Below are 21301 nucleotides of genomic sequence, written 5' to 3' on the forward strand. Positions count from 1 at the left end.
TGCTGTTGTCCATCACCACGTTGGCCCAAATGCTAATAAAGTTGAGTCAAATCGATGACGCCGGGAGTTCCACGTTGGCCCGGACGTGGCAGCATCAGAGGACAGAAACGATTCTTGCTTGGGAATCACAAACAGAAATATTCAGACCAATTGTCTCAAGAACGACAAGAATTTAGAAAAGCTTTCTGTAATAATTTGAGACATTAACGCACAACATGGGGCTCCTAATCTCGTCAGTTTTCACCAGACTGTTCGGCAAGAAACAGATGAGAATACTTATGGGTAAGTGTCGGATGTTAGCTGGCTAACTGTGGCTTTCAAATGTACGCTAACGTTACTGGAGAACATCACGGGAGTCTTTAGTGAGTAACTAACATAACATAACGTTATGTATGTATGTATGTATGTATGTATGTATGTATGTATGTATGTATGTATTGTATGTATTGTATGTATGTATGTATAAGTTGATTTGTTGGACCCAAATGGTGTATGTAGAATAGTGACAGTAGCTAACGTTAGTTCATAGTTGTCCAAAAAGTGTTGCTAGCTGCTACGTAGCTAACTTTTTGGTGGTTGATGTGTCAACAAACTCGGCAGAAAGTTCAAAAATGTTAACTAGCTAGCTACTTGTACTAGTTGTATATTTGAGGATAACTTTAATCTAGGTAGCCCGCGGGTATAGAAAAATGGAAAGTTAACCGGCTAACGTTAGTTACAAAAAAATGCTGTTTTTTGGTCTGTCGTCGTGAGTGACAAGCTAGTTCTAGCTCACGTTAGTAAGCCACCTGTTTAGCTAACTTTAGCTATCCGTCATTTGCTGGTGGGTTTTGTATCTTCATGCAGCTGTCGACACGGAAAAAATACACCGTTAATAGCTACAATAAGTGTCCATTAAAAAAAAAATATATATATATATATATATATATATATGCATGCACGTTCTTGCTTGCAGTTGTATGTGAGAATGAGATATAATGTTAAAAATAAATGTTTGTTTTCTCAGTGGGTTTGGATGCTGCAGGGAAAACGACTATCTTGTACAAACTGAAGCTGGGAGAAATAGTGACTACCATTCCAACTATCGGTAAAACAAACACACACACGGTCACACCCACCTTTCACCCTCCAGTCTCAAATCAAATGATTGGTCACATACACATGTTTAGCAGATGTTATTGCTGGTGTAGTGAAATGCTTGTCTTTCTAGCTCCAACAGTGCAGTAATATCAAACAAGTAATATCAAACAATTTCACAACAATACACACATCTAAGTAAAGGAATTAATATATAAATATATGGATGAGCAATGTCAGAGCGGCATAGACTAATATACAGTAGAAGAGAATAAAGTATATACAAATGAGATGAGTAATGCAACATATGTAAACATTATTAGTGACTAGTGTTCCATTTATTAGTGGCCAGTGATTCAAAGTCTATGTATATAGGCAGCAGCCTCTATTGTGCTTGTGATGGCTATTTAACAGTCTGATGGCCTTGAGATAGAAGCTGTTTTTCAGTCTCAACTGCTCTTGCTTTGATTTCCATTGTTAGCTTTAAATTGAGGTGTAATTGACTTAGGTAGGATATTGGACTGTCGCTAACCACATTCATGCACTAGTCTATAGATATAATAATATATTGCCGTCCATATAAGACATGGGATTGACATTTAGACCTAATGCATCTCTTTGGTGTGTGTGACAGGCTTTAACGTGGAGACGGTGGAGTATAAGAACATCTGCTTCACGGTATGGGATGTGGGTGGTCAGGACAAGATCAGACCCCTCTGGAGACACTACTTCCAGAACACACAGGTAAACACACACACCAAAAGGGAACCAGGGAGGCTACAGCCTACTCTTTTACTTCTCTCATGTAATGCCTCAGGGCATCCTCCTCCTCTCTGACTGTCCTGCTCTGACTGTGTTCATCCCTCACTCAGGGTCTGATCTTTGTGGTAGATAGCAACGACAGAGAGAGAGTGGCTGAGTCTGCAGAGGAGCTCTCTAAAATGGTAGATATATTTACTCTATGTATGATATGTAGTTGATGATGGGTATATTTACTGATGGTATGTAGTTAACCTGTTGTGAGGACCCCTTCGAGATAGGATCCCGTTAACGGGATTGATTTTGACAACAGCCAGTGGAAAATCAGAGCACCAAATTTAAAAAAGCTAAAATCTCATAATTCCATTTTCTCAAACAATCAACTATTTTACACCATTTTAAAGATAAGACTCTCGTTAATCCAACCACATTGTCCGATTTCAAAAAGGCTTTACGGAGAAAGCATAAAATTAGATTATGTTAGGACATAAACTCCACAAGAAAAACCACACAGCCATTTTCCAAGCAACTAGATGTATCACAAAAACCAAAAGTACAGCTAAAATATTCACTAACCTGTGATGATCTTCATCAGATGGCACTCATAGGACTCAATGTTACACAATGCATGTATGTTTTGCTCAATAAAGTTCATATTTATATCCAAAAACACAATTTTACATTGGCGCGTAATGTTCAGAAATGTTTTCCCTCCAAACCTCTCGGTGAATGAGCAATGAGCACACATATTACAGAAATACTCATCATAAACTTTGATCAATATACAAGTGTTATGCACAGAATTATAGATAGACTTCTCCTAAATGCTACCGCTTTGTCAGATTTCAAAAAAGGTTCACGGCGAAAGCACAATTTGCAATCTGAGTACAGCCCAGAAGACACCAACAACTAGCAAACAAAAACCTGCAATCTTGGAATCAATAAAACTAAGAAATTACATTATAAATATTCACTTACCTTTGATTATCTTCATCAGAAGGCACTCCCAGGAACCCCAGCTCCACAATAAATGTTCGATAAAGTTCATATTTATGTCCAAATACATCCATTCCGTTCGCGCGTTAGGTTCACTATCCAAATCCATACCGCGCGTGCTTACTTAGTCCAGACGAAAAGTCTAAAAAGTTATACTACAGTTTGTAGAAACATGTCAAACGATGTATAGAATCAATCTTTAGGTTGTTTTTAACATATCTTCAATAAATTCCAACCGGACCTATCCGTTCTCTTTAGGAGTGAATATGAACTCAGCTCGCTCCCAAGTCCTTGCGCGTGACTGTACCCATGCCTTCTAATGGGACACCTACTTCCTTGGGCTGTTATTCCCTTCAAATTCACCATAGAATCCTCAAACAAGGTTCTAAAGACTTGACATCTAGTGGAAGCCTTAGGAAGTGCAACATGACCCCGTAAAGACTACAAATTCAATAGAAAATGGTTTGAAAAACTACAATCCTCAGATTTCCCACTTCCTGGTTGGATTGGTCTCAGGTTTTTGCCTGCCATATGAGTTCTGTTATACTCAACAGACATCATTCAAACAGTTTTAGAAACTTCAGAGTGTTTTCTGTCCAAATCTACTAATAATATGCATATCTTAGTTTCTGGGCCCGAGAAGCAGGCTGTTTAATTTGGGTACGTTTTTCATCCGGCTGTGAAAATACTGCCCCCTATCCCGAAGAGGTTTTTAATGATGGGTGTATTTACTGTTGGTATGGTATGTAGTTAATGATGGGTATATTTACTGTTATGGTATGTAGGCCTATAGGCTTGCCAAGTGTCTTGGCTGGGTCTATTTATAATTGACAGGACATTGAACCTAAAACTTAGTGTGAAACAAATTATTTAATCACAGAGCACAGTGTTGACTTTCTGAGCAAGAGCTCATTATCTCAAACTAGTGATCTAATCACTCTCCCCCTCCCCTCAGCTCCAGGAGGATGAGTTGAGAGAAGCAGTGTTGCTGGTGTTTGCTAACAAGCAGGACCTTCCCAATGCTATGGCCGTCAGCGACCTTACAGACAAACTGGGACTGCAGAGCCTCCGCAGCAGAGTGGTGAGTATGTGAGACATAGGCATGCAGGCACGCTTTTTCTCAATGTTGATCCTTTTCTCTCGTCTTTCTCAGTGGCACGTGCAGGCGACCTGTGCGACCCAGGGCACAGGACTGTATGAAGGACTGGACTGGCTTTCCAACGAGCTGTCCAAGCAATAACCCGGACATCACACGAGAAAAGCAGAGGAGAGGGAGAACCACAGAGAGAGACTGACACCTTCAATCAAGACAAGTTTGGTCTTGAATAACTTGTGCCCCTAGAATGGACAGGACTTGTGGACAATGCAATCAATACATATAGGAACATCTTATTTTACTACTATTTTTACTTTGCTTTCTTTTACCATTATCCCTTCAAATATTCTAATCTTCACTTTTTCCCAACCTCATATCTTGCAGCAGATAAACTGATGCTTTCAGTTGCATGTTTAGCGAATGGCTGCTCTGAGACACAATGGAGATGCCCCTTCCTCTGTAAAGTGTTCTGCTGGGTTGACGTTACCCCCAACCACTGATCCTGGGTCAGACCTTTTTAAATCTGCCTATGGTTAAGTATCAGGATTTGGGGTGTTGTAATCTGATTCTAGATATGTGGTTAAGGGAAACTTCTACTGCAAACTGTTCAGCTACACTAGAGCTCATGGACATTTTCACTAAAACAACCCTGGTCCTTTACCTCTCACCCCTGTGACTTCACTCCCATGCGATTTGACCTATGTAAGGGACCGAAGCTTCTAGAATGAGATGAAGAATAAAATGACAATGATGTCGTAAATATCCAGGTGTTTGAGGAAGTCTTTCTGCACTGGGAGTCAAATGGAACTCCTCCCAGTGAATGGAACACAATGGAACCACTGGAAACAGTTTGCTCCTGGTACTACCTGTTTTCGCCATCTTTTTGTAGGGTTGCTTTGCTCTGGGCTTGCCACATAGAAAAGAGATGTTTGACTAATGTCTTCTTATTTTCCTTTTTTTTTAATGGGCCACAATTAAGCAATAACCCATTTCCTTATGTGCTACGATATAAGCTGTGGGAAGCTGAAATTAGTAGGTAGAAGTTGCCACTAAACATTGAAACAGGTGTTTGATACTTTTCCATCCTCCTAATGATTCAGGTTAGGATGGTTAATCTGATCCAGGATCTGTGGTTAGTACAACTTCTACCTCAAATGAGCTGAAACCACTTACATTTTTTTGTCTAGTCTAGTGAGAATGTGCACCTCCTAACCCAGACTGTGTCCCTGTTCTAATACTTAGGTGCTTTCTTTCCTCTCGGCCATCTTTGAAGTTATTACATATCTGAAGTATTGGCTTTAGATAATGGTGTCAATGAAGGAAGGAAAGGGAAGAAGGCTGAAGGATGTGTTTTCTAAGCATTGGAACCGGGCCAATATCGGCGTTGTATAGTTCAGTGGCATGCTTTGGCTTAGCAGTGCTTGCTTGTGGCTGGGCACACTCTTCTGATATTTGATGGCTGTTGTGTGCTTAATCTGACCCTCCCACTCACACCCCTGCTGTATATCCCTGAGCTGTGCATACATTCCAACTGACGGATGCTTCTTGAAACTGCATAAAGCTGCCACACAACTTTTGAATGATGTGATAACTAATTATGTTTTACAAACGTGTATAAATAAATTCACCTGTTAAATTGTCTGAGGATTTAACTTTAAATTGACAGAGCTTGTCTTTTTTCATGTGTTTTGAATGTGAGGATATGGATATTTCAGTTTGTATGTAGTTCTCTTTGTAGATTGCGTTTAGGACTGTGTAATGTACACATTCTCCATGTTCGGCAGCCCAAAGCTTTAGGTCTCCGGCTGAAGTGAATCAGCTCCTCCCTTCTGGCATAGTTCCAAAGCCAACATTTAGAGAAACCTGAAGGGTGACTGCACATTCACTCTGGCAACGTGGAATTACATTTACATTTACTTCATTTAGTAGACGCTCTTATCCAGAGCGACTTACAAATAATTAGATGAAACGGACTTGTCTAATGTCCTTGACCTCACAAAGTGCCTGACTCAGATTTTACCTGAAGTATAGAGGGGGTGTGACACCATAATACATCCTGCCACGTATAGGTTGAAGTTGCCCCTAGTTGTGATATTGGGTGAGGTTTGCATCTACCCCACTAATGGTTAAGGTTAGGATTTGGGGAGGGGATGCTGATCCTAGATCTATATCTAGGGGAAACCTCCCCGGAGCCCACATCTCTTAGGCCTTAGTTCTTTTAGTTGTGGTACTGTACATGAACTAGAATACTTTTTTTTGTATTTGTAATATCAGGTACTTTCCATGACAATGATATCACAACAGTTGTCTTTGTTTCTAGTGGAAAACTTGCTCAGGGAAATGTGCTCAGATGACTTTTCAGACAGATCATGATATTGCAGTTGTCCACCCGGGGGGGTAATTATCTTGGTTAAATATTTTGTTATGTGCAGTGTCACCTCACGTTATTTCTGTTGGGAGATGTTGGGTACATTGTGTGTTTGTGTGGGAGCAGTCAGTATCGGTATGAAATGTGACTGAGAATGCTATATTTGTCTTTCAGTTCAAGGACAGATACATTATTTGTTAGAAAGGATTGGTCAAATGCTACAGTATTCCTCACAGTATTCACAAGTTTCCTTTTATTTGTGTAACTGCAAATACATACTTTTTGAATAGGCCATGTTACTCTACTTCAAAAGCAACAAAAAAAACTATGCATCGGGATTCATTTCTAATATACAGGAAGAAATACTCAAAATGATCATCCTCACAACAGCATAATATTTAACAGTTGGCTGTTGCAGTTTATTGTAATTGACACACTGATCACATGATCATTAATATGGGGTTATGGCATGCATTCTATTTAGGGTATGGCCATTGGAACTGACTTCCCACTGGGCACACACTGGTTGAATCAACGTTCTTTTCACGTCATTTCAATGAAATTACATTGAATTGAGGTCTGTGCCCTGTAGGTCTACTTAATTTTAGGACGTTTGTAAGTGTTGTTTTCCACAGATAAAGCTTGGAACAAAAAGTTCATTTGAAATGGAAGGTTGCTGATGTGAAAGTTACAGTATATAAAGACAGGGTTTGATGTCAGGAGCTTTGTATTGTATTGCCTTCTCGAACAACAGGTGTACTTATTCTTAGAACCATATGTGTTTTAGAGCTTGGTGAGAGCGTGGTTGTCCTATGGTTTGCATACCTTCCCACAACTTTCTGGTTATGGTGCAGAATAGTTGCTTTGCTTTGGAACATTCTCAGCGTATTTAAGGAACTTGACAAAATAACGTTACATTTTGGTAATGACCAACTGATTTGACATTGGGAATGTTCTCAAATAGTTCAGAGAACGTTAAGAAACAACGGTCTCCTGTGGGAATTTCAGTTCTTCAGCATAACGTTTCCTACAGGTTTCGTCATGGTTCTATTTAAAAAAAAATTAAAAACAGTTGATGTCCGTGCCTGCGTGTAAATCTAATTAGCATAATATAAGACATATCTTTTTGCATGGGCTGCGTCTTCAGCATCTGCGGTGGAAGGTGGCAGAGCTACAGTGGTTTTTGTTAGACCAGGAGACATCCTGAAAATAGGTTTTCTCACGAAAACTTCTGTAGCGTCAGAACCATTTGGGGTTTGCTCTATGAGCCCAACAAGCCTCACAAGACTCCCTGCAACCTAAAAATAAATGTTCCCAGAACAGGCAAAATCTTCACTTCCGTTCTCAGAACGTAACTTATTGCTACGTTCCCAGAACCAATGGGAAATCCAAAACTTTCCCACAACTTCCAACGAACCAAATGTGCTAGCTGGGTAGAAGCCTAGAAAGCAAATAAACATTATCTGGGAAGTGGAGAGGCAGCAGTGAAACGAAACTTAGACAGACTTTGCTGGAAACAAAACTGAAGGTTAAGAAGAAACGTGTGGCAAAGAGCCACTGTGCTCAGCCCGATCACGCCCACACACACAATGCAGGCTGAGGGTGTTAGCTGCTTTCCTTTGGCTCTCAGAATTGCAATGACAGAGCAGGAGGGGAGGGTTTTTTCAAGGTATAAAAGGAGGTTACAATGTTTGATCTGTCCTTTCTATCCTGCGGAGCCCTCCGCTTAAGGATTTGGGTGAGTTTCCTTTCCATCGACATCTAAGAGCTTGTATAAGAGAGTGATTTGTTTTATGTGCTTTGTCATTCCGTTTGTATACATTTCAATATCATCAAACCCAAATATTGTGTTTGTTTTGTTGTAAATTTACAGTTACAGGAATAGGTTACTGTTTTTTCTTTAGAGTCAAATGTCTATAGTACAAGATAACTTTGACAAGACTATAATACATGGTAAGAGCATTTGTTAAACATCAATGCTGTACCAGGGGGATGTATCACTGTCGCCTGCGTCACTCACATCTATGTGCATCCTTCCTTGTGTTGCAGGACTGGTGACCCTCTGTCCGGTCACTATGGAGTTCCCACTCTGTTTGCTTGCTGTGTATTTTCTTGTAAGTATCTCACATCGACAGCATGCATGTGTCGGTGATGAATAACCCTTTATGGACAATAAAGATGTATAGAATTTAAGTGAAACTCTAAACATACTACATTGTAGGGTCAGAATTGTCTTGTGGACTGACTGTGACTAAAACAAAGTCTTGTCCCACAGTGAAGAGGAGGAGAGGAGGAGGAGGAAAGGAGATGAAAAGCCTGCTCCCAAGGGCAGGTCACTGGGTCCCTGGCCATGTCCTAGTGGGGGGTGTTGGGAGTCTGTCCCCTAGCAGGTACTGACCCTCAGCATGACCTCGCAGGTCCTGGTCAGTCGGGCCTGGTGAGCAGAGCCAGGAGCTGCAGATCAGCTGATCCGCAGCGACCTTGACGCACCGACGAACCCAAGCACCAGACACCCGAAGACACCTGAGACGACTAGATGAAGCTCATCCGAAGCACAAAGCTTATATTACTTACCTGAATACTTAAACGAAATGTACCCTAGAATGCCGCCAGATGAAGAACCATTCTTTTCTTTTTTTGGTTGGCTTCTGGTTGTCTGCGTTGCTTGGTTTCGGCGGCTCATGGGGGGCCTGCTGAAGAAAACGCATTCCCAAATACACTGCAAGGCTGAACGCATAATTTCCATGAAAATGTAAAAATGTTAAATAAAAATTGAAAAAAACATTGCAACATGAACAAACTTACCTGTGCCATTTGTTCTGTAGTTGTCATTTTGGATATTTATACACTCTGATATTGATTCCACATTGCAGAGAACAGCTGCAAAGTTTTAACATCGCAAATAATACTTAGTTAGTAGTGTAAGTAAATAATATCCAAGCCACTTGACACATCTTTAAACTCATACATACTGACAATTTAATATCAGTCTCAGTGCATTATTTTATTTTACTTTTTTGTAATTAGCTTTATGTAGGCCTAGATTAGCATGTTGTTTAGCCTTCTTTGTTTGTTAGGTAAATACAGTACCTCCTTGAACAGGACTGCCCTCTCTCCAGACGCGCATGCACACACACATGCACACACGTCATAGTTTGGTTTTGTTGTGTTGTCTTTGTTCAGTACATAGTAACCAAAGAAGATACACTCTATCTGAGAAAAGCAGAGGCAACGCAGAAATGAAACTAAACAATGGACTTTAATGGAAACGAAAGTAAAGGTTGCAGACACACAATGCAGGCTGCTGCGTGTGAGGTGCTGTCAGACAGGGCTAGACAGTTCAGGGTATAGGACGAGGGCAGTGGAGGCTCCTCAGAGGAGGAAGGGGAGGACCATCCTCCTCAGTGAATTTCATAAAAATAAAAATTGTAAAGCATTAAAAAAGTTATCCTTTTTAGATAAAGCTATACTAAATATATTCACGTAACCAAATAATTTATTCAAACTCTATTTTGCAAAAAAGGTCTACAGTAGCCTCAACAGCTCTCTGTAGGGTAGCAAAACCTAAGAGGCTCATGGTTCTCCCCACTGCCAGTAATTATGACAACTTCCGGAGGACGTCCTCCAACCTATCAGAGCTCTTGCGGCGTGAACTGACATGTTGCCCACCCAATCAAAGGATCAGAGAATGAATATAGTACTGAAAGCATAAGCTACAGCTGGCTAGCACTGCAGTGCATAAAATGTGGTGAGCAGTTGACTCAAAATGAGAGAAAGGCAATAGTTGAACAGTTTCAAAAATAATAATAATCATCCAAAATGAAGGAGAAGCAAGAGAGAAATAGACAGAGATTTCATATTTTTTTGTTCACTTTCAGTTTCATTTACTTAGCTAGCAAATGCAGCTAGCTAGTTTAGCTTACTGAAACACCCTGCTCAAACAGAGGGATGCTGTCTTAGCTAGCTGGCTATGACTATCCAACGCAACACCAGAACTCTTCAAAGGTCAAGGTAAGCTTTTAGTTTTACTAATTTATTGCCACCAGGGCTGCCGGTGTAACTGCTTACTGACTGTACACTGTAAAGTTACTGCATTATTGTAGCAAGTTCACTAACATGCTAGTTCTATTAGCTATTCTGACTATGATGTTACTTTAGCTAATATGGTGACAACTATGTAGGCTGTGTGTAGCGATTTGGCTTGGAAAGGTTTTTTCGCCTGGTCACATACAGTACATGCTGATATGTTGTGCACTGAAGTCCACAAGCGAAGGTGAGAGGAGGAGAGTGCATAGATGCGAGAAGGAATACAACGTGGCTGCTATGAAAGTGATCTATGTTTTTATGCGTGATCAGGTGTGTATTCATTCCACCGATTCTGTTGAAAAACGTTTCTTAAATGGCAGAAAACGGAACAAAACAGAGATAAACATACCTGAATTTGTCCAATAGAAACTCTCATTTGCAACTGTTGGACTAAAGTTTACACCCTATTTTAGCTAGATGCAGGCATGAGTGTGTAAGGTGGAAAACTTTGTTATTTTGTTTAGTCAGAGAATATCAGATCAATTGAGAATCTTTTTATAATAATTCAATGAATAGCTTTTGAATTATTGATAAACTAAATCATATATTCATTTCAGAACCAAAATAAGAGACTGAACAGGCTAATGTGTAATTATTGACTGTGTCACATCGAAGTCTGTCCTGCATTGTGTTTCAGGACTGGTGACCTTAACCCTTTCACAGGTCACCCATGGAGTCCCATTCTGTCTGCTTGCTAGGAATCATGTCTGTAATACACTATACTACTATTCAGAGATTGGCAGAAAAATTACTTGACAAAATGAGGAGAGGAGGAGGAGGAGAGGAGGAACAATCCCGCTACCAAGGGCAGGGTCGCGCAGCCCCCTCGACCATCCCGTCATGAGGACACGACACATTGGGTCCGGCCTGCACTAGGGAGTAACGCAACGTCCACCCACATATATACATATGACAGTGAGTAGGATGATAGGACCACGTGTCATGTGGTGACCCCCCCCCCCCCCCGCTCCCAAGAGTGGGAGTCACCCAGTGCACGTGTGCTCTGTCAATCTCTCCACGCGTATGTGTGTGTGAGGGGTGACCCAGCCTGCGTGTCAGGCAAATGCGGTGTGCTGATGCGTCGTGTGCAGAGCCAGTGCTGCAGAAATAAAGTAACTTCAAAACAATGACCCAAAGCACCAGACTACAGAAGTAATCGAAACCACAAAAGCTAACCAAACATCCACATCCCTTTTTCACTTTGGCCGGCTTCTGGTGGTCTGCGTTACTTGGTTTGGCGGCTCGAGGTAAAAACGCAATCCCATATTAATTCCACAAACAAGGCTGTACGCATAATTTCCTGACAAAACCCATAAAACTGTAAAACTAAAAACTGTAAAAACATGCAACTTCAAGTGTTCAACTCTGCTAGCCAGCACCTTTCCTAAACAGGTGTGCGTTTCTTTCGCCTCAAGACATGCAACTTTAACATGTTTTGTCCCAGTTGTCTGATGTTTTTATGTGTTGTTTATTTCATTTTCTATCCTTTGACCAAGAGGTAATACGTTTGAATTCTATAAATTCTATTATATAAAACAAACTCCAAAAACCAACGTACATAAATAAAATAACATGGGTAAAATAACCCGTCACGCACCAATACAAATACACGAGCACATAACAACAAACAATCTCTGACAAGGACATGAGGGGAATCAGAGGGTTAAATACACAACATGTAATGCATGGGATTGGAACCAGGTGTGTAGGAAGACAAGACAAAACCAATGGAAAATGAAAAATGGATCAATGATGGCTAGAAGACCGGTGACGTCGACCGCCGAGCACCACCCGAACAAGGAGGGGCATCGACTTCGGCAGAAGTTGTGACAGGATGTTTTTCAGCAGCAGGGACTGGGAGACTAGTCAGGATCAAGGCAAAGATGAACGGAGCAAAGCACAGGGAGATCCTTAATGAAAACCTGCTCCATAGCTCTCAGGACCTCAGACTGGGGGCGAAGGTTCACCTTCCAACAGCAAAATGACCCTAAGCACACAGCCAGAACAACGCAGGAGTGGCTTCAGGACAAGTGAATGTCCTTGAGTGGCCCAGCCAGAGCCCAGACTGGAACCCGATCGAACATCTCTGGAGAGACCTGAACAAAGCTGTGCAGCAACGCTCCCCATCCAACCTGACAGAGCTTGAGAGGATCTGCAGAGAAGAATGGGAGAAACTCCCCAAATAAAGGTGTGCCAAGCTTGTAGCGTCATACCCAAGAATACTTGAGGCTGTAATCGCTGCCAAAGGTGCTTCAACAAAGTACCAAGTAAAGGGTCTGAATACTTATGTAAATGTAATATTTCAGTTTTTATTTTTAATAAATGAGCAACTTAAATTAGCAATTTATAAAAACTTGTTTTTGCTTTGTCGTTATGGGATATTGTGTGTAGATTGATTTTAGAATAAGGCTATAACGTAACAAAATGTGGAAAATGTCAAAGGGTCTGAATACTTTCCGAAGGCACAGTGTTTTGGAATTATGACTGTTGTCACAGAGATAGATAGAGAACTCATCATGGGTATCACCCGCTTTAGCATGGACTCTGCCATTGAGGGCATCTACCATTTTAAAGTGGTCAACTGGGTGGGGATTGCTATAAGTTGGGAACCAGCCAATGAAGAAGAAGAGAATTGACTGCTTTAAAATTGAGATCTGCCCATGCTGTCACAGATGCTGTAATGGCACAGATAGAAAGATGAGTCCTTTATCTATCTCTATGGCCTGTTATTCACACACGTATCTGCCCTCTCATTGACTAGAATGATCCCATCTGATCTCGCCTTCTCCCGCCTGCCTTCCATCTTTGAGGAGATGTATTTCCATTGTTAGAGCGGTCCCCTGACTGTCTTGTCAATATAATAGACAATCTTAAGATAGAGCTAATTTTGACTTTGTGGCTGTGGAATCTAGTGGAAACCAACGTTATGGGGCCCCAGGACCATGTTTGGGAAACCCTGGCCTAAGAGATAACCGTAAAAGAAACAGGATATACAATGTAAGAATACAGGACAGAAGGTACAATAACGAGCCCAGGGTTGACACATTCTTCACGATGGATTCCCCTTTTATTACTATAGCTACACCATAAACCGGGATGTGGACATAAAGCTGGGATAAGGGTTAGGGTTGAGTGTTAGGGTTGAACCGAGATGGTGACTGGCTTCTACCCCTGCCATAGTTCTGCGTCATGTAGGGATTCCTGTAAAAAAAGTGAGCGTATTCAGCAGCTCTGCCACTGGCAACAGTACACTATCAAACAGTTACTCACATGCAGCTATTCTAACGTCATATACCTTATCTCTTGTCCATGCAATAAGCAATATGGGGACAAAACCAATAGACAGATAAGAACACGTATTAAAGATGTAAAGATGGCACCGGAGAAGAAGGCAGACATTTTACGTGCCCCCAACCGATTGTGTTTTTTTGTTTGTTTATTTGCGTTGTTTGTAAAAAAAATGTAACTTATTTTGCACATAATGTTGCCGCTATCGTCTCTTATAACCGAAAATAACTTCTGGACATCAGGACTGCGATTACTCACCACGGAGTGGCAGAATCCTTTTTTTCCTATAACGAGCCTGACAAGGCCGACGCGAACCATATACTGCTATCTCGGGAACAGGGCCAGATCCCCGTGATTTGCGTGAAGAGGAGGTGGAGAAAAAGGGGCCGGAAGGAGGGCTGCCTTCTGCGAATTCGTAGGTGATCGAATAAACCCTCACTTCCTTCCATTCTGCTAGCAAACGTGCAATCTTTGGACAATAAAATAGATTACCTACGCGGAAGATTAAACTACCAACGGAACATTCAAAACTGTCATATCTTATGCTTCATGGAGTCGTGGCTGAACGACGACACTATCAACATACAGTTGGCTGGTTATACGCTGCACCGGCAGGATAGAACAGCAGCGTCTGGTAAGACAAGGGGCGGCGGACTATGTATTTTTGTAAATAACAGCTGGTGCACGATATCTAAGGAAGTCTCGAGCTATTGCTCGCCTGAGATACAGTATCTCATGATAAACTGTAGACCACATTATCTACCTAGAGAGTTTTCATCTGTATTTTTTGTAGATGTTTACATACCACCACAGTCAGAGGCTGGCACTAAGACAGCATTGAATGAGGTGTATTCCGCCATAAGCAAACAAGAAAACACTCACCCAGAGGCGGCGCTCCTAGTATCTGGGGACTTTAATAAAGGGAAACTTAAATCCGTTTCAACAAATTTCTATCCCTCGCCCTCCATTTGGCAAATCTGACCATAATTCTATCCTCCTGAATCCTGCATACAAGCAAAAAATAAAGCAGGAAGCACCAGTGACTAGATCAATAAAAAAGTGGTCAGATGAAGCAGATGCTAAGCTACAGGACTGTTTTGCTACCACAGACTGGAATATGTTCCGGGATTCCTCCGTTGGCATTGAGGAGTACACCACAACAGTCATTGACTTCATCAATAAGTGCATCGATGACATCGTCCCCACAGTGACTGTACGTACATACCCCAACCAGAAGCCATGGATTACAGGCAACATTCGCACTGAGCTAAAGGCTAGAGCTGCTTTCAAGGAGTGGGACTCTAATCTGGAAGCTTATAAGAAATCTCGCTATGCCCTTCGACGAATCATCAAACAGGCAAAGCATCAATACAGGACTAAGATCGAATCGTACTACACTGGCTCTGACACTCGTCGGATGTGGCAGGGCTTGCAAACCATTACAGACAACAATGGGATGCACAGCCGCGAGCTGCCCAGTGACATGAGCCTACCAGATGAGCTAAACTACTTCTATGCTCGCTTCGAGGCAAATAACACTGAAACATGCATGAGAGCACCAGCTGTTCTGGAAGACTGTGTGATCATGCTCTCTGCAGCCGACGTGAGTAAGCCCTTTAAACAGGTCAACATTCACAAGGCCACAGGGCCAGACGGATTACCAGGACATGTACTACGAGCATGCGCTGACCAACTGGCAAGTGGTCCATGGGGTAAGTTAGGGTTAGGGTTGAGGCTAGGGTTAGGGTTGGGGTTGAGCCGGGATGTGGACATGATGCTCAGGTTATGGTTGAGGGTTGGGGTTGAAGCAGGATGTGGACATGATGCTAGGGTTAGGGTTGAGGTTTGGGTAAGGGTTTACCCACTGGGCACACTGGTTGAATCAATGTTGTTTCCATGTTTTTTCAATGAAATTACGCTGAATTGAAGTCTGTGCCCAGTGGGAAGCTACAATATGGACATGAAACTAGGGTTATGAATGGGGTTAGTGTTAAGGCTAGGTAGGGCTGAACTGGGATGTGGGGGTGAGGGATAGGGTCAGGGTGGGGTTGGCAGGTTGGCAAGGTGGCAGGTAGCCTAGTGGTCACAGTGTTGGGCCAGTAACCAAAAGGTTTCTGGTTTGAATACCTTTGCTGACGAAGTGGAAAATCTGTCTGTGCCCTTGAGCAAGCCTCTTAACCCTAATTTACTTCAAGGGTGACTATGGCTGACCCTGTAAAACAACACTTTTTACTGCACCAATATATATATATTTGTTTTAATCTTTTGAGCCTGGATGTGGACATAAAGGTAATAATGATGACTAATATATTGCTGTAAATAGGCTTACGATGCATTACCACTCTAGTAGTAACCTACATGAAACTAGGGTTATGTGGATGTAGGATTGGATTGACCATGTTACTGGCTGCAGATTAAAGTAGGATAAGGATAGTGGTAGTCTAATCTAGACTGCACAGATCTCTTTCATAGAGGAGTATTGATTGTGAAACCTAATCCAGTTATTTTAGATATGGGAATAAGAGATTGGTAGTAGTAGAGGGGCCAACAATGGAATGCTAGCCCTTGATTATTGCCCCCACATTGACTGCACCCACTTGGGACTGTTTGAATAGTTTGCAATGCATCATTCCTTTCTCCCTAGTTATGGCTGAACTGAGTGGCACATAGAAAATGATAGCGGACTCTTCTTTATATCTGTCCCATTATGTCATATGTGAGTGCACGGGCAGCATCATTGAGGCCATCTCCATTCTGAAGAAGTCAATTTTCTTCTTCTTCTACTTCCATGAGTTGGTAAATAAACCGAAAGGGTAAATACTGCCACCTGGAGTGTGTTGTTTGAACAGGTATAAAGCCAAGGTTGGCGATTTACTGCTGCCTCCAGCTATGGAATGTTTGCTCACAAGCATAATTGATTGGCTGATCCCTTCTGATGACCTGGATGGAATTATGTGATCCTTCCTTAAAGAGATTCTCAGGTACTTTTGTATACTTTCTAGCCAGCAGTTCTAAAAGTAGCACTCACGAGCCAAAAGTTGTCCCCGAAAATTGTGTACGACGTCACATACAGTGCATTCGGAAAGTATTGAGACCCCTTAACTTTTTCCACATTTTGTTACATTACAGCCTTATTTGAAAATGTATTAAACGGTTTTTTCTCCTCATCAATCTACACACAATACCCCATAATGACTCGGTACTTTGTTAGCACCTTTGTCAGCGATTAAACAAGTACAGCCTCGAGTCTTCTTGGGAATGATGGTACAAACTTGCACACCTTTATTTGGGGAGTTTCACCCATTCTTCTCTGCAGATCCTCTCAAGCTCTGTCAGGTTGGATGGGGAGCGTCGCTGCACAACTATTTTCAGGTCTCTCCAGAGATGTTCGATCAGGTTCAAGTCTGGGCTCTGGCTGGGCCACTCAAGGACATTCAGACACTTGTCCTGAAGCTACTCCTGTGTTGTCTTGGCTGTATGCTTAGGGTTGTTGTCCTGTTGGAAGGTGAACCCTTGTCCCAGTCTGAGGTCCTGAGCGCTATGGAGCAGGTTTTCATTAAGGATCTCTCTGTACTTCTCTCCGTTCATCTTTCCATAGATCCTGACTAGTCTCCCAGTCCCTGCTGCTGAAAAACATCCCCACAGCATGATGCTGCCACCACCATGCTTCACCATAGGGATGGTTCCAGGTTTCCTCCTAATGTGATGCTTGGCATTCAGGCCGAAGAGTTCAATCTTGGTTTCATCAGACCAGAGAATCTTGTTTCTCATGGTCTGAGACTCTGAGAGTTTAGGTGCTTTTTTGGCAAACTCCAATCGGGCTGTCATGTGCCTTTTACTGAGGAGTGGCTTCTGTCTGGCCGCTCTACCATAAAGGCCTGATTGGTGGAGTGCTGCAGAGATGGTTGTCCTTCTGGAAGGTTCTCCCATCTCCACAGAGGACCTCTGAAGCTCTGTCAGAGTGACCATCACCTCCGTGACCAAGGCCCTTCTCCCCCGATTGCTCAGTTTGGCCCGGCAGCCAGCTCAAGGAAGAGTCCGGGTGGTTCCAAACTTCTTCCATTCAAGAATGATGGAGGCCACTGTGTTCTTGAGGACCTACAATGCTGCAGAATGTTTTTGGTACATTTCTCCAGATCTGTGCTTCAACACAATCCTTTCTCGGAGCTCTACGGACAATTCTTTAGATCTCATGGCTTGGTTTTTGCTCTGACATGCACTGCCAACTGTGGGACCTTATATAGACAGATGTGTGTCTTTCCAAATCATGTTCAATCAATTGAATTTACCACAGGTGGCCTCCAATCAAGTTGTAGAAACATCTCAAAGATGATCAATGGAAACAGGATGCACCTGAGCTCAATTCAAGTCTCATAGCAAAGGGTCTGAATATTTATGTAAAAAAGGTATTTATGTTGTTTATATTAAATACATTTGCAAAAAAAAATGTTTTCACTTTGTCATTATGTCATTATTGTATGTAGATTGATGAAGATTTTTATTTGTTTAATCCATTTTAGAATAAGGCTGTAACGTAGCAGAATGTGGAAAAAAGAAAGGGGTTTGAATACTTTTCGAATGCACTGTATGTGCAGATATGTGCACCACGTCATTGCTCTCTCTCTGGCTCTGCTATGTGTGCATCTTGCTAACTGTCACTCAAATGGCGAGGAGCTGAAGCTTATCGGCTGGAACTCTAATTGCTAGAGGGCTGCCCACATGGGGGAAAATGCAGGGAAAATGGCGCTGCAGAGCTTCCACCAAACAGTAGCTTTCAAACCAGGGATTTTCTGGCTAATTGAGGTAAGACAGTAATTCTGCTCATAGATTAAGCATGTTTAAACTACACACTATACATCCAGTCCAAAGCAGGGCTTTCTAACTCATAGAAAATCCCACCCAGTTGACTACTTCAAAATTGTCCTCAATGGCGCTGCACATGATAAAACAGGCTTTTGGGTGTCCTTTATCTATCTCTAAGGAATTACATGACTGATCCAGGCTGAGCTATTTTCTTAATTGGACTGGGTTTGTGAGAGTTATTTAGTGAAACTATTGACTTGCTTGTTTACCAGTGGTCGAAAAAGTACTCAATACTTGAGTAAAAGTAAAGAAACCTTAATAGAAAATGACTCAAGTTATCAGGAATCAAGGTAAGACCCAGATACAGACATGTCGATTTGACTTTGGTTTAATATTCCAACAGGGGCAGGCAGGGGTCAGTAAACCAGAGGTGGGGCAATGGTACAGGTTGGCAGGCAGGGTCAGGGGCAGGCAGAGTGGTCAGGCAGATGGGCTCAGAGTCAGGACCGGCAAGGCTCAAAACCAGGAGGGTAAGAAAAAGGAGAGACTGGAAAAAGCAGGAGCTGCAAACAAAAACGCTGGTTGACTTGACAAACAAGACAAACTGGCAATGGACAAACCGAGAACACAGGTATAAATACACAGGGGAAGATGGGTGACAGCTGGAGGGGGTGGAGACAATCATAAGGACAGGTGAAACAGATCAGGGTGTGACACAAGTAAAAGTAAAAGTCACCCAGTAAAATACTACTTGAGTAGAAGTCTAAAAGTATTTGGTTTTAAATATACTTAAGTATCAAAAGTAAATGCTAACCAGATGGCACAATTTTCAATTTTTTTATTGCCTGATAGCAGGGGCACACTCCAACACACATAATTTACAAACGAAATATTTGTGTTTAGTGAGTCCGCCAGATCAGAGGCAGTAGGGATCACCATGTTTTCTTAATAAGTGTGTGAATTGGACTATTCTCCTGTCAAAATGCAACTAGTACTTTTGGGTGTCAGGGAAACTGACTGGAGCCAGTGGGTTTGGCGATGAATATGAAGCAAGGGCCAGCCAACGAGATCATACAGGTTGCAGTGCTGGGTGGTATATTGGGCTTTAGTGACAAAACGGATGGCACTGTGATAGACTACATCCAATTTGCTGAGTAGAGTGTTGGAGGCTATTTTGTAAATGACATCGACGAAGTCAAGGATCGGTTTTAGTCAGTTTTACGAGGGTATGTTTGGCAGCATGAGTGAAGGATGCTTTGTTGCGAAATAGGGAGCCGATTTTAGATTTAATTTTGGATCGGAGATGCTTAATGTGAGTCTGGAAGGAGACTTTACAATCTAACCAGACACCTAGGTATTTGTAGTTGTCCACATATTCTAAGTCAGAACTTAGGGTGGGTGCTGGACGGGTGGGCATGTGTGGGCAGAGGTCGGTTGAAGAGCATGCATTTAGTTTAACTTGCATTTAAGAGCAGTAGAAGGCCATGGAAGGAGAGTTGTATGGCATTGAAGCTCGTCTGGAGGTTTGTTTAACACAGTGTCCAAAGAAGGGCCAGAAGTATACAGAATGGGGTCGTCTGCGTAGAGGTGGATCAGAGAATCACCAGCAGCAAGAGCGACATCATTAATGTATGCAGAGAAAAGAGTCGGCCCGAGAATTGAACCCTGTGGCACCCCCATAGAGACTGCCGGAGGTCCGGACAACAGGCCCTCCAATTTGATACACTGATCTCTGTCTGAGAAGTAGTTGGTGAGCCAGGCGAGGCAGTTATTTGAGAAACCAAGGCTGTTGAGTCTGCCAATAAGAATGTGTTGATTGACAGAGTCGAAAGTCTTGGCCAGGTCAATGAATACAGCTGCACAGTATTGTCGCTTATCAATGGCGGTTATGATATCGTTTAGGACCTTGAGCGTGGTTGAGGTGCACCCATAGCCAGCTCGGAAACCAGATTACATAGCGGAGAAGGTACGGTGGGATTCGAAATGTTCAGTAATTTGTTTGTTAACTTGGCTTTCTGAGACCTTAGAAAGGCAGGGTAGGATAGATCTTGGTCTGTAACAGTTTGGGTCTAGAGTGTCTCCTCCATTGAAGAGGGGGATGACCGCGGCAGCTTTCCAATCTTTGGGGATCTCAGACGATACGAAAGAGAGTTTGAACAGGCTGGTAATAGGAGTTGCAACAATTGCGGCGGATAATTTTAGAAAGAGAGGGTCCAGATTGTCTAGCCTGTCTGATTTGTAGGGGACCAGATTTTGCAGTTCTTTCAGAACATTGGCTATCTGGATTTGGGTGAAGGAGAAATGGAGGAGGCTTGGGCAAGTTGCTGAGGGGGGTGCAGGGTTGTTGACCGGGGTAGGGGTAGCCAGGTGGAAAGCATGGCCAGCCGTAGAAAAATGCTTATTAAAATTCTCAATTATCGTGGATTTATCGGTGGTGACAGTGTTTCCTAGCCTCAGTGCAGTGGGCAGCTGGGAGAAGGTGCTCTTATTCTCCATGGACTTTACAGGGTAATGGGTAATACCGTAATACAGTAATGGGCTATTGTGATTCTCCATTATCTGTTACGGGATAGGTACTGTTCAATTATGACTATGTAGTGCCTTGTGAAAGTAATCATCCCCCTTGGCGTTTTTCCTATTTTGTTGCATTACAACCTGTAATTTAAATTGATTTATATTTGGATTTAATGTAATGGACATACACAAAGTAGTTTAAATTGGTGAAGTGAAATGGAAAAAATAACTAAAAATAAAGAAAACGGACAAGTGGTGCGTGCATATGTATTCACCCCCTTTGCTACGAAGTTAATTATGTCCACTTGTGTGCA

General features: G+C 42.2%; 1 protein-coding gene and 1 long non-coding RNA gene across 2 annotated transcripts; both read left to right on the top strand.

The window, feature by feature from the left end:
- Positions 1-66: 66 nt before the first annotated feature.
- On the top strand, positions 67-5591 carry LOC115196721 (ADP-ribosylation factor 4). The gene is made up of 6 exons (XM_029757590.1): positions 67-282; positions 1007-1087; positions 1712-1821; positions 1950-2021; positions 3788-3913; positions 3986-5591. The coding sequence occupies exons 1-6, from the start codon at positions 216-218 to the stop codon at positions 4070-4072; spliced, it is 543 nt and encodes a 180-aa protein (XP_029613450.1). The 5' UTR covers positions 67-215; the 3' UTR covers positions 4073-5591.
- Positions 5592-7864: 2273 nt separating this feature from the next.
- On the top strand, positions 7865-9092 carry LOC115196722 (uncharacterized). The gene is made up of 3 exons (XR_003878897.1): positions 7865-8034; positions 8346-8410; positions 8572-9092. It is a non-coding gene; the product is annotated as an uncharacterized LOC115196722 (long non-coding RNA).
- Positions 9093-21301: the final 12209 nt, after the last annotated feature.

This window comes from Salmo trutta, chromosome 7 (genome assembly GCF_901001165.1).
Source record: "Salmo trutta chromosome 7, fSalTru1.1, whole genome shotgun sequence".
NCBI lineage: Eukaryota > Metazoa > Chordata > Actinopteri > Salmoniformes > Salmonidae > Salmo > Salmo trutta.

Excerpts from the sequence above, each read along its gene's own strand:
- LOC115196721 (XM_029757590.1), top strand. The coding sequence starts at position 216 with ATGGGGCTCCTAATCTCGTCAGTTTTCACCAGACTGTTCGGCAAGAAA. Across the intron at positions 1,822-1,949 it reads ACTACTTCCAGAACACACAG|GGTCTGATCTTTGTGGTAGA; the intron begins GTAAACACACAC and ends TCCCTCACTCAG. Across the intron at positions 2,022-3,787 it reads CAGAGGAGCTCTCTAAAATG|CTCCAGGAGGATGAGTTGAG; the intron begins GTAGATATATTT and ends CCCTCCCCTCAG.